The sequence below is a fragment of the Chaetodon trifascialis genome, chromosome 3 (assembly GCF_039877785.1).
Source record: "Chaetodon trifascialis isolate fChaTrf1 chromosome 3, fChaTrf1.hap1, whole genome shotgun sequence".
NCBI lineage: Eukaryota > Metazoa > Chordata > Actinopteri > Chaetodontiformes > Chaetodontidae > Chaetodon > Chaetodon trifascialis.
The window spans coordinates 23666678-23681782 of record NC_092058.1 but is presented as its reverse complement, the minus strand read 5'-3'; the positions used below and the strand labels follow the sequence as shown (position 1 = coordinate 23681782).

General features: G+C 42.8%; 1 protein-coding gene across 10 annotated transcripts in view; it reads right to left on the bottom strand.

The window, feature by feature from the left end:
* The window catches only part of itpr1b (inositol 1,4,5-trisphosphate receptor, type 1b), an 83633-nt gene that overhangs the window by 31499 nt on the left and 37029 nt on the right, over window positions 1–15105 (bottom strand). For 5 of the 10 annotated variants that reach the window (XM_070958378.1, XM_070958382.1, XM_070958384.1 and 2 more), the window contains 4 exons: window positions 14390–14425; window positions 6988–7035; window positions 6144–6273; window positions 3335–3519 (listed from right to left, as the gene is read on the bottom strand). In XM_070958378.1, coding sequence (XP_070814479.1) covers window positions 3335–3519; window positions 6144–6273; window positions 6988–7035; window positions 14390–14425 — 399 coding nt within the window. Of the gene's footprint in view, window positions 1–3334; window positions 3520–6143; window positions 6274–6987; window positions 7036–7996; window positions 8033–14389; window positions 14426–15105 lie in introns of all 10 variants that reach the window. The other 5 variants (XM_070958380.1, XM_070958381.1, XM_070958383.1 and 2 more) reach the window with 2 other exon arrangements.

The following is a 15105-nucleotide window of genomic DNA, read 5'->3' as shown; positions in this document are numbered from 1 at the left end:
GTCTGATTTTTAATGTGCAAAGTTGACATTTATCTGCTGGACCATACAGACGCTCGTGACTCAGTGATTAGCTTTGAAAGCTTTGAAACTCACTTTTTGGCCAGGCCCAGGTATTAATGTGACTATAACTTTAACAACTGGGTTGTTTGTTTGGGGCATGTTAATGGGCAAACTAATTGTTGTTTTCGTGCAACAGGTAGATGCGTGATCGAAAGACAACCAAGCAAATTCCAATATTAGGATTTAATAAAAGGGCAAATCCTGCAACTCAGTTCACAAATCCTAAATATTCTTCACCTGATGGTCCCCTTTGTGACGTCATGGCAAAGTCTGGGGCAGTGGCAGCCTGTTCAGTGTGTTACACTTACACATCATGTAGGGTACAAGCATGGAAAAGGCTTTTTGCTAAAACGCTTACCCTGCCTCTTAGCTGCCCCACATCAAGTCAAGTGAGCACCGAGCTCTAGGCCCTGGATGAATTCAGTCTGAACCCAAATCACAGCTCTCCATCTCCCTCTCCTATTATACTTGCTTTCTTCCAGAAATTCTGTTGGCTAAGCTACAGCCCTGGATTACCTCAAAAACAAACAAACACACTGCTGAGAGAAATCAGTGGGCATGTTTTTGTCCTGCTTTTCATTTAGGCAACAAGAACCCTTCTGTCCTCAAAAGGGGGCAGGCAATCCATCGTTGTGTAAGACAGCGAAATGTGGTGCATCTGCTGACATGATGTGAATTCCCTCTGAACCATGCATGAGCTTTCAACAAAGTCCACTTCTCCCTGTACCATGTGAAGGAAGGAAAAAAACCACCTGACTTAAACACAGAGGTAGAAATTCAGACATTTGCTGTTGATTCTCTGTCACTTCTACAAATAACTTGGTGCTACTTCCCAATATAGCACAATAACTGGCACTAATTTGCATCGTAAGTCCTCTCCGGTATTCTAATGTGTGAAACATTTACATTCAAAACTGGGACTCAAACAAGACAAAGAACCTTGCAAATATTTACAATGGCCTGGGGTGCACAAAGCAAACAAAAAAGTTCCACATCCAGTTCAAAATTTCTGCCACAGGCGTCTTTCACCAGTGGACACTGAGCTTCTTCATCATGGCTTAACCTTAAAAAAGGTGCATCAGCACATGAAATGACAGGTAAGTCAATATGTCAGAGGAGCTGACGTGTCCTACGAGAGGCTGTAGGGCGTGGCTTTTTCTCAGGTCACACCAGAGAGCTACTGAAATCTATTGGATCTCTGGAGAAGTCATGTCTTTCTCTGCCCCTTTTCTACTAGCAAAACATGACCCAGTTAAGAGTCTGGTTGGAATGTTAGGAGGCCCAGGGCTCCGGGCGTCATTCACCCAAGCAGAGAGGCAGGCAGCAGCTTATGTAACAGGAGTCATGTGAGTGCCTTTGTGTACACTGGGGGGAGTCAGGCCTTATCAGGTAACGACTAGGGGCAGGGGAGTCGATTCAGAGAGGAATCACAATTCCCTTCCCCTTGATGATACACAAATGCCAAAAAGACTTGTACCTTGTTCAGAATGATGTGTTAATACAAGGAAAAAAGCGGAAAATCAAGCGCAAGAGCACAGTGCAGCTGTGATGTACACCATGAACAAGCTAATTATCTTGTAGTTTGTCTTCAAAAAAGGCAAGCGATTGGGAACATTTTGGATTTAATAATGTAACAATTAGCTTTGTATGACTAAAGTGAAGAAATCTGTGGCCAACTCTGGCCACTTTAAGACAATAAGACAATCCATTGTCTGTTTCTTTTCAAAGATCTGCACCTGTGCAGCGTTTTGAATGACAATGCTAACTAGAATTACTGCCTGGCTGTTGCATGCCTCTGCCAACCAGTCAAGTTGCATTTACATCCATGTTTGCAAAGACTAATACAATATATGCAGTGAAGACTCGAGAAAATGAAATTATATTTAGGGTATTTTTTGGCTAAACGAAAGTTTTCACTATATTGACATGTATGATTTAAGTGAATAACTGAGTGAGAAACTTGCTGTTTCACTTCAGACTATTTTTCCAGAGGAGGACATAGGACTGAATGGATGCTGCTGCAAAGAAGCTGCAAACTGTAAATCAGTATTAAAACCAAATGTGAAATATGGAGGTTTTGCATTGAATTATGGCCAGAAAAGTGTTGTTGCAGAACATGATGTCACAGTGAAGTTGACCTTTGACCTTTTGGATATAAAATATCATCACTTCACTATTTCATCGTATGAGACATTCAAGTGAAATGTTGCCATAATCAGCATATGAATTCTTGAGATGGCCAAAAACTTGCTTGCAAGAAATTTCCTCAAGGCCTTGCTGAGATATCATATTCACGAGAATTGGACAGACGTACTGACAGACCACCGCAAAACATAACGCCTCTGGCCACAGTTCTTGCCAGCACTGCGGTGTAATAACACAGAGGAGAATCGTGACACCAGGAACCGGCATCAGATCCCTCGTAAGGCTGCCAAAGTTTCACACCCCTATAAACACACTATGCAAATAGGAGCCTATTATGCAACAGGCCTGTTTGTGCAAGAAAACACAAGAGCATAAATACACAGACCACAAAACCAGCATACACTGATGGATGGCTTACAAGCAGTGTGTGCTTACACACTTGATCACAAATACACACACGCACATATTCTAGTTCATGCATGCAGTAAGCACACACGCACAAAAGCACATATACACCCACTCAAAAGCACATACACACCGACACAGACACACACACCACCCTGCAAAGCTGAAAAATGCTGTTGCAAACACAGCAGCTCTCTCTCTCCTCTAAACCTGCTCACTGTGAGGTTCGCAAAGAGTTAGTGTCGCTATAGCAACCCCTAGGTGGCTGCGGGGAGGCAATGACGTATTTGGCTGCACAGCTTTGACCTCTCCAAGCAGACTACTGTTGCTCTTCCTTTCTGACTTCCTTTTCTCTTCTCCTCACTTTCCCTTTTTTCACAACTCAAAATGTCAGTAAGCTCAAACATGTCAGGATGCTTTCTGCACCCAGCTGTTAAGTCTAGATTGGTCAAGTCATCCATGGTCGCTTCATATTTTTATTTATTTTCTTGCTGACAGAATGGAGCTCTAAGGCAATAGCTCAAATTCTTCACACCACAGCTTTGAACACCTCAGATAACATCTCCTTGTTGAAATTCTGCTCATGCCTCGCTGAAGGGAATGCTGTTACTGGTCCCATTTAATTGCAGGGTGGTGTGAGTGTTGGAGCTCATTAACACTTCACACCCACCCTCCTCTGCGCTGTTTGTGCTGTGTTCTCATGAACCTAGTCACCCCAACTTACCTGGATGACCGTGTTTCCACCCTCCAGCAGTGCGATGGCCAACAGTATACTCTCCTGGAAGATCCGGTCGCTGGTAGCGTTCATGATGAGGTCAATGACCAGATCAGAAGCCCCTTCTTTGTCCAGGTGGCACTGGACCTCCGCCAAACTCAGCTCCCCTCGACCTCCGACCCCAGAGCTGACAACTGTGGTCACAGAAGTGAAAAAGATTATCATCTACATATTCACCTTTGGGGCTGCACGGTGGCGCAGCAGGTAGTGCGCGTGCCTCACAGCACGAAGGTTGCCGGTTCGATCCCCGGGTCAGGCGGGGCCTTTCTGTGTGAAGTTTGCATGTTCTTCCCGTGCATGCGTGGGTTCTCTCCGGGTACTCCGGCTTCCTCCCACAGACCAAAAACATGCTCATTAGGTTAATTGATGACTCTAAATTGTCCGTAGGTGTGAGTGTGAGTGTGAATGGTTGTTTGTCCTTGCATGTGGCCCTGCAATCGGCTGGCGACCGGTTCAGGGTGTACCCCGCCTCTCGCCCATTGTAGCTGGGATAGGCTCCAGCCCCCCGCAACCCCGAAAGGGATAGGCGGTATAGATAATGGATGGATGGATATTCACCTTTGACTCTAGCATGCATACTAGTAACTTACTGGCTCTTAGTCATTATAAAGCACTTACTAATGCCTTATTCTGCATGCCCATATTTTGGCCCAATAACTTCCTAACTACTACTTATGGATAGTAAGTAAGGAAGTTGCTGTACACAAATAGACTAACCCCCCGAATAATGCACTAATAAGAGCTTTACAATGACTAAAAAAGAGGCAATATGCTACAAATATGCACTTGAATAAGTAACTATGTAAAGGTAAATATGAGTACCTGAATATTAAGAGTTACATAACAGATCACAGGGCACAATCTATTGTATTTGATGACTAAATGCGTATTAAATGAAATGTAAGAGTTTGTCTATTTTCATGATACTTCGAGCCTTTGTTCAGAACAGAAGTCACTTCAATTATATTTAACATTTTTGCACAATACGAATGAATTACATTGGTGTTATTGCTCGTTATAGCCTACTAACAAATAGATACAATAATTAACACAGATTTTCAACTGCAGGAGCATCACTCAGTTTGCTGGACCGGATTAAAAATGGGGATGTCGTTTTCTGACATAGATAAGCTGCTACATTCAGAAAAAATAGTGTGTGGATGAGATAGATGCAGCTGTGCAACTTGTTGCAAGTCTGCATACAGACAACATTATTAATCATCACATTTCTTTGATGGTGTGAAAAAGTTTGATGGTCTTGGAAACTCCTACTCCAGCCTCAGTGTCAACTGATCAGGAAGGGATTTTTAGGGTACAAAGGAAGACTAATCAAATTACGCTTTGATGCCCCCGAGTGGCAACAAAACACAAACAGCTGTAGTACACAGAAATACACATATATACACACTGCCACCTCCTCTTCATGCATCCTACCCCATAAAACTGAGATGAAGGACTGCGAGCAACTCATAGGTTGCACCAATTTTCACCAGGGTTATTTCATTTTCCCACAATGAAAAACCATCAGAATAGCAAGAGATGCTACTGTCACATAATAAAGAGCACAGAGGACATTTAAATGAGGTTTATATAGGATAGCAATTGATAAAGGAGTTTATGCCTGATGGGATGAGCCACAGGTGTCTCTTCTATCCATTCTGCCACATCACACATACAACATCAGATGTGTCTGTAACCCATGGCGGTACTCTGATTGCTGCTGCTGGCTACCACAGTGGTGAGATAACAGCACCCATCAGAGCCGTCTCTGGCTGGGCGAGCCACTGAATCAACAACACATCCCATTCTAGACGGAGCGTGGCTCTCTGGTCGCCTGGCAACAACACGGCCCGCAGTATGCTCAGTAGCGGAGTGGGGTCCAAGTGCTTAGAGGAGTACAAGGCCATGGCTGTGAATAAGATCTAATTTTTTCCGCCAGTCTAAAGCGTTAGAGATGAACGATGAGTCATAGCTGTGATGAGAGACACAGAGTGACTTGCTGGAATGAATAAATGTCAGTTAGGAACAATCTATTACATTTGTGAATGTCTGTCTCGATTGAGCAAAGCCTGAGAGACGGATGGATGGAGAGGCCGCTGCAGCTTCTGCTAACAACTGCTTTCTCTACATACAATATGTATGGTCTTGTGTAAATGTTTCGTTGTGAACTCAGTGCACATATGCAAAGTGTATATCGCTGGAGACAGTGTGGTCCAGGTGGGTGGTGTCGACCCATATTAAAGCCATCTTGTGTTTAATGCTACGTACAGTGGAAACTATCCGTGACATCTGTCACTATGACTATTCTTTGTAACCCGCGTAATGAATAGAGAAACATTTTCCACATGAGAGGAACTTTCATGTTATCTGTGAACACTTTGCTGTGAAATTCATACAATGATTTAAAACAATTCCAAATTCTTAACTTTTGACTGTCAAATCTACAACTACTTCACTTAACTACATTAAATGGAATTTATCTTTTGGTTTTTCTTGTACCTTCTTAGCTCAACAGTTATTTATCTTATTTTTAATTCCCATTAAGTTTGAATGGTATGACTTAAGATTCAGTTCACTTAAGAGTTTCATGTTTTTCTTTATAACTAATCTGTTCCTCGCTGCCATATTGCAGCCAGCAGCTATAAACTATTTCAGTCTCAGTTCACTTCTTGGTGCTTTGCGTGGCCCATTTTCCCAAACAAATCATTCCAAAATCACCTCGTCTTTTGAGCTTTACCATACAGACACACATACCCACCTGTAGGTGACTTTCCCTGCACTCCAGGAGTGAGTGGGCCGTTGCTGAAGGTTGTGAGGCTGTCTCTCCTCTGGCCAGGTTTGACGTTTCCATAGTATCGATTGACCAAGATCTGCCGCAGAGCTTCGCCCTATCAGTGAGAACGGATGTTAGGAGATGAAATCTAATTATAGTTACCATGTCACAGAATGGAGCTGGAACCCAAAGTCAGTATTGCTGTGCTAATGTGGCAGTACAAGACAAGACAAATCAAAGCGAGAATCCACATAACCACAATGTCGCTTTTAAGCCCACGACAGAAAGCAGTGACAAGTTACATGATTACTTGGACACACAAAAAAAAGTCCTGATCATCTCCCATCTCCTCTTAAGAGTCCATGTGCTCCACTTGAGAGCCTAACCCTTTGTTTTTCATCCTATTTTGGTCCTTTTAGCGCTCCTCAAGGCAATTAAATAGATGCTTTAAAATCACTGCAGTTGTATAAATACAAATAAAGCTAAATAGAAACATATGCAAAATGAAGAAGGTTAGAGGGCCACAGCCCTGAAGACTAATCCGAATAAGACATCCCCCTTGGAAGAACACGGAACAACACACAACTTTTTCTCATTTGACCTTTGCCTCTGACCTCAGTCAGTGATGTTCAAAGGTGACACTGTCCCAACTTAACATTTGCTCGATGTGCCTCGCATGTTACATACTGCATATCTGACAGGGGAGTGAGTGGGTGCCATGCTGTGGGAGCAGAGTGACTGTGAGGGCATCGCAACAGTCAGTCAGTTGTCAGCCGTCGATAAGATGGCGGCCTGGACCAGACCACAGCAAACCAAACTCAGTACCTACCCTCGTTTGATCCTCCAGTTGCTTCTGTGGCTGGTTGGGATCAAGCTCCTTAAAGGTGATGTGAGTTAGCAGAAAGCAGTAAAATAAGAAAGAAAATTAAAGAAAAAAAATAGAGGTCGGAAAGAAATTAGAAAACAAAATAGTGTGTTAATACAGTGCAAATTAGTTACTTTACTAGCATGCAGGAAACTGGGTGCAAATTAGCTCATGCAGTTAAGAGGGAAGTGGTCGTGTCAGGGAAGATGTGAGGTCGAGTCAAAGTCATGCAAGGCTTCATGCAAGGAAGGACTGATATTCACAACGTCATATACCTACACAGACTTCATTATTCAGAGCAAGTCATAGCTCATTTCAAACATCTAGCACTCTTGACAGTGTTTTGTGGGAAAGTTCAAACATTGTACTGTCATGTAGTGACTCCCTTATTACTTTCCAGTCATAGTGGCAAAATAGCCAAAATATTTACATAAGACACGGACAAGCTGCCAGAGGGGGAGAAACACAAGCCATGAGAATGAGGGGAAAAAATAAAGGAAAAAAAAGCTCTGTCCAAGTTACATAATGGAGCCGTGAGCTACTGACACACACTGTAAGCACCAATCTGGCATGGAAAAACACCTCAGCCATGACTTCAACCCCCCCACCCCACTGAAAGAAGGTCAGGAGATTGGACTTTGCTCAAAAACAAGGAGGTGGATGAGAAGATGAAGGAAAGGCAGGAGGGAGAGAGGGAAGAATGGATGAGTGGACAAGTGGGAGGCAGTGCTCCAACAATGGCCGACATGTAGCATAATTCAAGTTCCACAGAGTGAGCAATATGCATGAGAGGGCTCTCAAAAGAGGAAATGGAACATGGTGATGGCTTGCAGCTCTTATCTATTCAGATAAGGAGATAAAGACTGAACACAAGTGTCATGGGATGGAGTTAGTGAGTAAATATGGCAGATGATCAAAGATCAGCAGTGACCCATACTAGCGTGCAGCGAGGCAGTATGGGTCTGAAACACACCTCGGCAGGGACTTCTGGCTCAGGTGGAGGTGCCAGCTGATTGGAAATAAAAGGATGATGTTAGTCCAAGTCTGAAGATGTTGAGTTAGTTGTGCTGCATCTGCCTCCAAAGAGTAGCGCCCTCTCTAAAAACTCCTAACTTCTCGCCCCTAGAGGCTGCTACTGCTACTGCTTACTGATACATCTTTTTGTGTCTGCTGCTCACCACGATAGCCAGTCACATGCACCACTGCACATCATAAACATGCATGATTTAGAGAGCCTGGAGCAGAGAGAAGGTGGACAGAAAACATGTTGCGCTCTGAGATCTTGGTGATAATGGATTGCTGGCAGTATATAGGAAATTATTTCACTTCAATGTGTCTCGTGTTTTCATGGAGCCAGCCTTATGGGACAGCATGGGCGATAAGCAGCGTTAACCTACTGCGGCAAGAAAGAAGAAACTACAATGAAATACAATAAAACTCGCCCCCTGCCTTCACCACACTATAGACCTTTGGCTACAGTTCTACGCTGTAGTGCCTTTAGTATTCTGTGGTTCACTGTTGACCTCCTGCTACAAAATGCTGCTGCCTATTCTCCGACATGACAAGTAAGACAGAAACCAAGAAAAGCAAAAATGTGCACACTCATCTAAATGTGCATATTGGCTGCTATGAAGGCCACGTGAGAATTATTTGTAATTCAGCTGATTTCTGACCGGGTGGTACCGCGCAGGGGAAAAGTTAATGTTATCACTTTTTCCTCAGAATCGGGTTACAAACTAAGTGAACAGTAAATGTTGTATGAACTGAGGTGCAGTGGATTATAGAAACAACTCATTTTGAGTGCATTCACCAAACTAACACAGCCTCAGCAAATCAGCAAAAAAGGAGTTAAAAAGCAAAATTAATATTTAACTTTGGGCTGCTGTTGCTAATGGTAGGTCCGTTGTATAGTCTGAGCAAAACAAAACAGATCATGCAATGATAAAAATAATAATGTACCACTTGGAAACAAAAAAAACAAAAGTGCCTCAGTTCATACAAATCAAGTTTTATAAAACAGAATAAAATAAAATGTAGGCCTACTGAGTATAGGGGTATTCAACCTCCAGTTGCTCAACAACTCATTTAACTAAGCTTAGATAAATACCTATATACATGCACACACACACAAAACCTCACAGCGAATACGAAAGGCGAAATAACATGTAACCTAATATGGCTATATGTTTCCATCTGTAACCCAGTCATGGTGGTTTATGCTGATTAATTGTGCAACTGGACAGGAATTTCCCTACAACAAGCCCCCTTCTATGTCAACACATTGATTTCCACAGAAAAATGGTGATGCATCATGCATGCAACTGAAGCTGTGTTCAACATCCATCGCTGACGTTGTGTAATTCAGCAAGAATTTTAACTTTTAATAAAATCCTTTGGCATATAAACAGATGCTTCAGCTAAATGGATAACTGTTAGCGTCTGTTTCACTTATTATGCTTCCCACAGTCCGTGATAAAATATCCATAGAGGCAATGTCAGACAAATAAACACGATTACACCGAGTTGCGAAAAGCTCATATGATCTCACCCACCAGAAGAATCAGTATGGTATCGGCATCCCCTTGTTTACAATCACACATCTAAGAGCCTTAACCCACATCCTAAAATGGGCAGACACTGTGCGCAGTGCTTTACCTCACCTCACTGAGAAGTCATAAAGAAAACTGGCTGTTCCTAATAAAAGAAAACACGTCTTCAGGGAAAGGGCCAGAAGGATGCTTCTGTATAGCACTCTGCCAACAATATTAAAACTGGCTTGTAACAGAGGCAGACCTCAAATAATTAACAGGTGTTATGTTGGCTGAAGTTCACACTCACAACCCAAAATAAATACCTAACTTTCCCATGGCCCCCTTGTCTACCCTGTGCCACCTAGATGGAGGTGCACCACTGCTGCTACTGTCTCCTGGAAGACATCTCTGCTGCACTTATATTGCCCATTACCACTGAACGTCACACATCAGTGAGGAGTTTAAAATTCCAGGAAAAATGGGAAAAAAGGAAAGAAAATTGCTGGCTCTTATGTAACTGCTTCCTGAGAGCTGGCTGGAGCCCAAGAATCGTGCAGCATTAAGTTAAGGAAACTGGGACAGTGCTGTGTGTTGCTGAGGAATGTCTGCAGCTCCCCCTGTTGACCAAGAAAGAAAACAACAGAAAAAAACAACAGGCCAGAGTCTCCTGACTTCACCCACAGTAGCAGGCGGGAGGATAAACCAGGACAAGCAGAGTTTATCTGAGGCAGTTTGGCAGAGTTAGTGCATGACGGAGAAAGTGAAAGTGAAATGGACAAAACAATAATATTTGTGAAAGTATCGGTTGGGATGTGGTCAGAAACACGCATGAGGACAAAAGAGGAAACGGTACTCCAAAGATCTGGAGCTAAACAAACAGTAATAAGGACACTGTGGTGGGCTGGCATAAACACAAGCACATGGAGGAACACACACACACACACACACACACACACACACACACACACACACACACACACACACACACACACACACACCACCACATTAGCATAGAAATAGACCTTTATATAAATTCGACTCCATGTATGGGTCAAATGCTCAGCGCCTCGGCAGTCTTCGCCAAACAGAATTACGTCAGCAGAATGAGACAGAGACATCATCTCCTTCTGAGCCCCCCGGCCTCCCGCAGTCTCACAAACAAAGAAGCCCACATGCACGTGAAGGAAACACAAACACATGTAGTGGTTGATATGATCGGGCCTGACAGTGAGGGTGGCATGCGAGTCATGTCTTGTTTTCTCCCGGCTCGCATTTTTATCACGTTTCTATTTCTGGGAGAGTGAGATAACCTCTGCTAACGGGTGAACCGTCACTTCGCTGTATCCTGCTCTATCATCACTCTCCCTGGATGCACACACACACACACACACACACACACACACACACACACACACACACACACACACACACACACACACACACACACACACACACACACACACACACACACACACACACACACACACACACACACACACGTTTCCATCATTTTCTGGGGACATTACATAGACTTCCATTCATGTCCTGGTGACTTAACCTAACCATAACCTCTACCTTTCTCAGCCTAACCCTTTACATTTGCCAGGCTGGCGAGTCCCCACAATGTGACTGTCTAAACAGATTTATGTCCCCACAACGTGAGGAATACATGGCCACACACACGCACGTACACAAACACAAAATCCAGCCCACAGACTGGCCATGCAACAACAAGATATGATGGGGCCCATCAAACCATAGTGAAACTGACAGCTGCACTCATTGCTAGAGACCTTTGGGTGGGAGTTGGGGTGTGTTATGGTGGGTCAGAGAGCAGCAGCAGGCTAAACACTGGGGTTACATAACAGCTATCACGGCAGTTTATCCTGCTGCCACTGAGAGGAAGTTGGGGTTTTGGCCTGACTGTCTTCCATCTGAATGACATCCACACACATGCTGCCAGCCAACAGTCAGACCACTGTGAGCTGTTGTTAAAGTGAGTGCGTGCGAGGATGAGTGACATACGGCATGTGCTGCGGGGGTGAGGGAGGATGCGTACATTCTTAAGATGCACATGGGAGGAGTTGACGGAACAAAGCGCTGCTCTCTCACAACAGCCCTGTTTTTGTGGAAGCCGGGGATTTCCATTGCTACAGTACCAAGTGCCATGTATAGGGAGGGAGGGAAGGAGGGAGAATAAAACAGAGAGACATAACAGAGAAACTGAGAGCATGTTGCTTCCTGGCAACTCTGGAAAGACCCTTTCCAACAGTTTCCCCATTTCCCCAACTATCATCATTGTTCACTTCCCCTGCACTCACCACACTCTTGATTAGGTGACTCGTCTAGTGTCAGCCTGTTATTCACTCCCTGATGTTATTTTCCCACAGGCACAGATTCTCCTGCTCTGACAACTGCAGTTTTGACAGTTGTTTCAAGAGAAGTGACCAAGTAGGCTGTAAACATTAACGTGCTGTTCCAAACAAAGCGGGTAAAACAGTGCCAACACAAGGTCCACTTACCAAGTTTTCTCGGGGGCTTTCAACCATATTACACAGTCCTCATCAGTGGACAGAGTTTGCTCAGTTGTCATGGAGATGAATCTGACATGCGAGCGCAGTAGCTGTTGTGATTTTATCCATAGCACCTTTAGGACCTCTCATCTTAAAGGCTCCTGAAAATTGTAAGTAAGTTGGCCTTCAGTTGTGACCAATTCGTCAAATGCTAATCCAAGGGGAAGTAAAAACTTTGATGCTTAACTTTAAGCCAACATGGACAAGATGTCCTGAAAATGCTACGAATGAAATCATTATAGTTACTGAAAGTACATGTCAGCTCCATCTGTTGATGAAGATCTTATGATATGGTTAAAAGTGCCGAAAAAAAAAAAAAAAAAAATTCAGAGTGTTTTGCAAAATTTTCAAATGTTTTACTATTTAAAGAGTAAAGCAATAGAAATATAAAATACGCAAAGTAAGAAAAATCGAAAATAAAAACAAGAAAAGTAAAGTTTAAAAAAGAGTAAAGTGACGAGGGGACCGGATCAGATTGAAACAATTTCCCCTCAGGGATAAATAAAGGATTTCTGATTCTGATTCTGATCAAACTATGACAAAGACTTGAGATAAACGAGAGGTTTAAGAGCTGATCTTGACAGGTTGTCAGAACCAGCATATCTAAAATGCACTGTCCCTGGGGGCCTGAGCACGCAGTACATTTAATGGTATGCATAAAGTCTTAAATCTGCTGCTAAAGCTCACAAGCAGCCCATGAACAGAGACCAATAGTTACCACCTTGAGTAAGCTAAAGAGTGACTTCCTCCTGGTCTGAATAAAGAGAAATGCAGCAGTCCAAACGAGAGTAAACACAAGCATGGACTACTTTTTCCAAGATCTTTGGGTTTCAAAAACAATTTGGTCCAATGGTTTTTATAGTCCTCTGAATCAACAAAATCTAGTAGTTTTTTTTTGTACTTGACAAACATACAAAAAACATCACTCCCACAGAATATTCCTGACATTAGTCATCAGTGACATGTGAGATATGGTTCCTCTGTAGTCACACCCATAATCCCTGTGACCACACATTATCAACAACAGAAAGGAGAAACCTGTTTTATCCACTTCCTTAAGGCCAGGGGTCATGACCATCAGCTTATTTTTGCAATGCACTCTTACTGTATGACATTGCACGCTGCTGCTCACAGCCCCCCTGTGTTCTGAACTATCTATATATGTTAGATGGAGTATCCCCAGCTATATTTACACTCACACCTGCTTTTCCATGGTGGCAAAGGGCTTAGAAGAATATGCCACCATCCATCATGCTGTGCAGCATGAAGATTGAGTGACCAGAAAAACAGAAAGATCTCACGGATGTAACTCTAATAAATGCCAGCTCACCATGTTCAGTTTTTAAAGAGACTACTAAATTGTTAGTGTGTTCACTTGGTACGATTACACTAAAGACAGGTCAACTGGGGGGTTTAGCAACCTCAAAGGAGTTTCCATCCTACAATTAAGGGTTAATTAAATTAAAAACTTCACTTTATAGGCTGATAGTATGTCAATTAGATGACAGTTTTACTCGTGGCAGTGTGAAGAAGGCTTTGAAATGGCATTTAGACCATCACATTGGGAAAGAAATACAATTCACTGCATTAAAAAAAATTAAATAATAATAACAATGACCAGATTATCAACTCAAGTCAAAAATCAAATGGTGTAACTGGCATAAATCTCCTTAATTAGAAAGGAGAGTGAGAGAGAGGACAGAGAGTTTAAAGAGAAAAGATTTCAAGTGGTTGTGACAGTGATGGGATTTAACAAAAAAAAACAAAAAAAAAACACCCTCTGTCCCTCCATGGAAATTCCAGGGCCCAAAAGTCCCACACAATTCATGATGAGCAATCTTATTGGAAAGCTGTTAAACTGTTAAAGCTGCTAAAATGGATTAACAACGTCCACCTAACATCATCGGTAAAAGGCAGTAATGCATGTCTGCATTCTCCACAACACAATCAGTAAATCAATACTCTTCTCAGAAACAATTTTTTTCCTTAAAGAGCGCACTCCAGCACAGTAAGTACACGACCATATGGAGGCACAACAGACAAGCATATTGCATAATGTGAGCTAGAAATGTCAGCAGTGTGCTACACTTCAACATGGAGGTCAGGAGCAACTCTGACAGGCACAAAACAGGGAGGGATGGACTAAGCTACCGACAGATGGGAATGTGGTGCTAGAAAGTCTACTTGCAGCACAAAGCATGTCTATGTTGTTAGTGGGAGACAGATCAAATGTACATCACAATAGTAAGTAAAATGATCAACCTCAGCCACATCCATTTCATCATCAAAGGCAATCAGCTGCAAGAGAAAAAGTATAGGGAGCAGAGTTAGTAGAGCTAGATTAGTGAGTTACAGTAAAGCTCGGTCACAAGTGTGTGAATGTACAGCTTGTCGCACACGCAGCATGTCAAGTTAGTGAGAGCAGTGAGAGAAAAGCATGTTAAAACTCCAAACCACAGAACACTAGGCCAAATGAGCTCACCTGTGCAGTGATTAATAATTGTGAAACACACCCTCCCACCTTCATGTTTGATTGTTTTACAATATCATCACACGTCATATTAAGCTCGCTTGATATTCATTTACAGAAAAAGCACGCAATGTTGCAATAGTTGCAAATATTTACCACCTGTAAGTCGGCATTAAGCAGAGACACATAAGGTCACATGTCTGTTAAAACTTGCCCTCTGGCAAACACGAGTAGAGACACAGCAGCTGAGGTCTTCTGTGAGGTTTTTCTTTTTTTTTTTTTTAAACGGTGGTTTTCTCCAGAGAGACAAAATGAAAACAGAAAACAGTGAAGCTGCCTCACACACATAGTCACAATGGCACTTAGGGATTCTGGGCTGATTTTCAGAAATACCACCTTTTGGCTCTCATATTGATAAGGTGCTCTGTAGATGCAAAACAAATGTTTGTTTATTATTTAGCATTATTGTGTGTGCAGATTACATGGTTGAGGTTGAACTGGTGTGCAA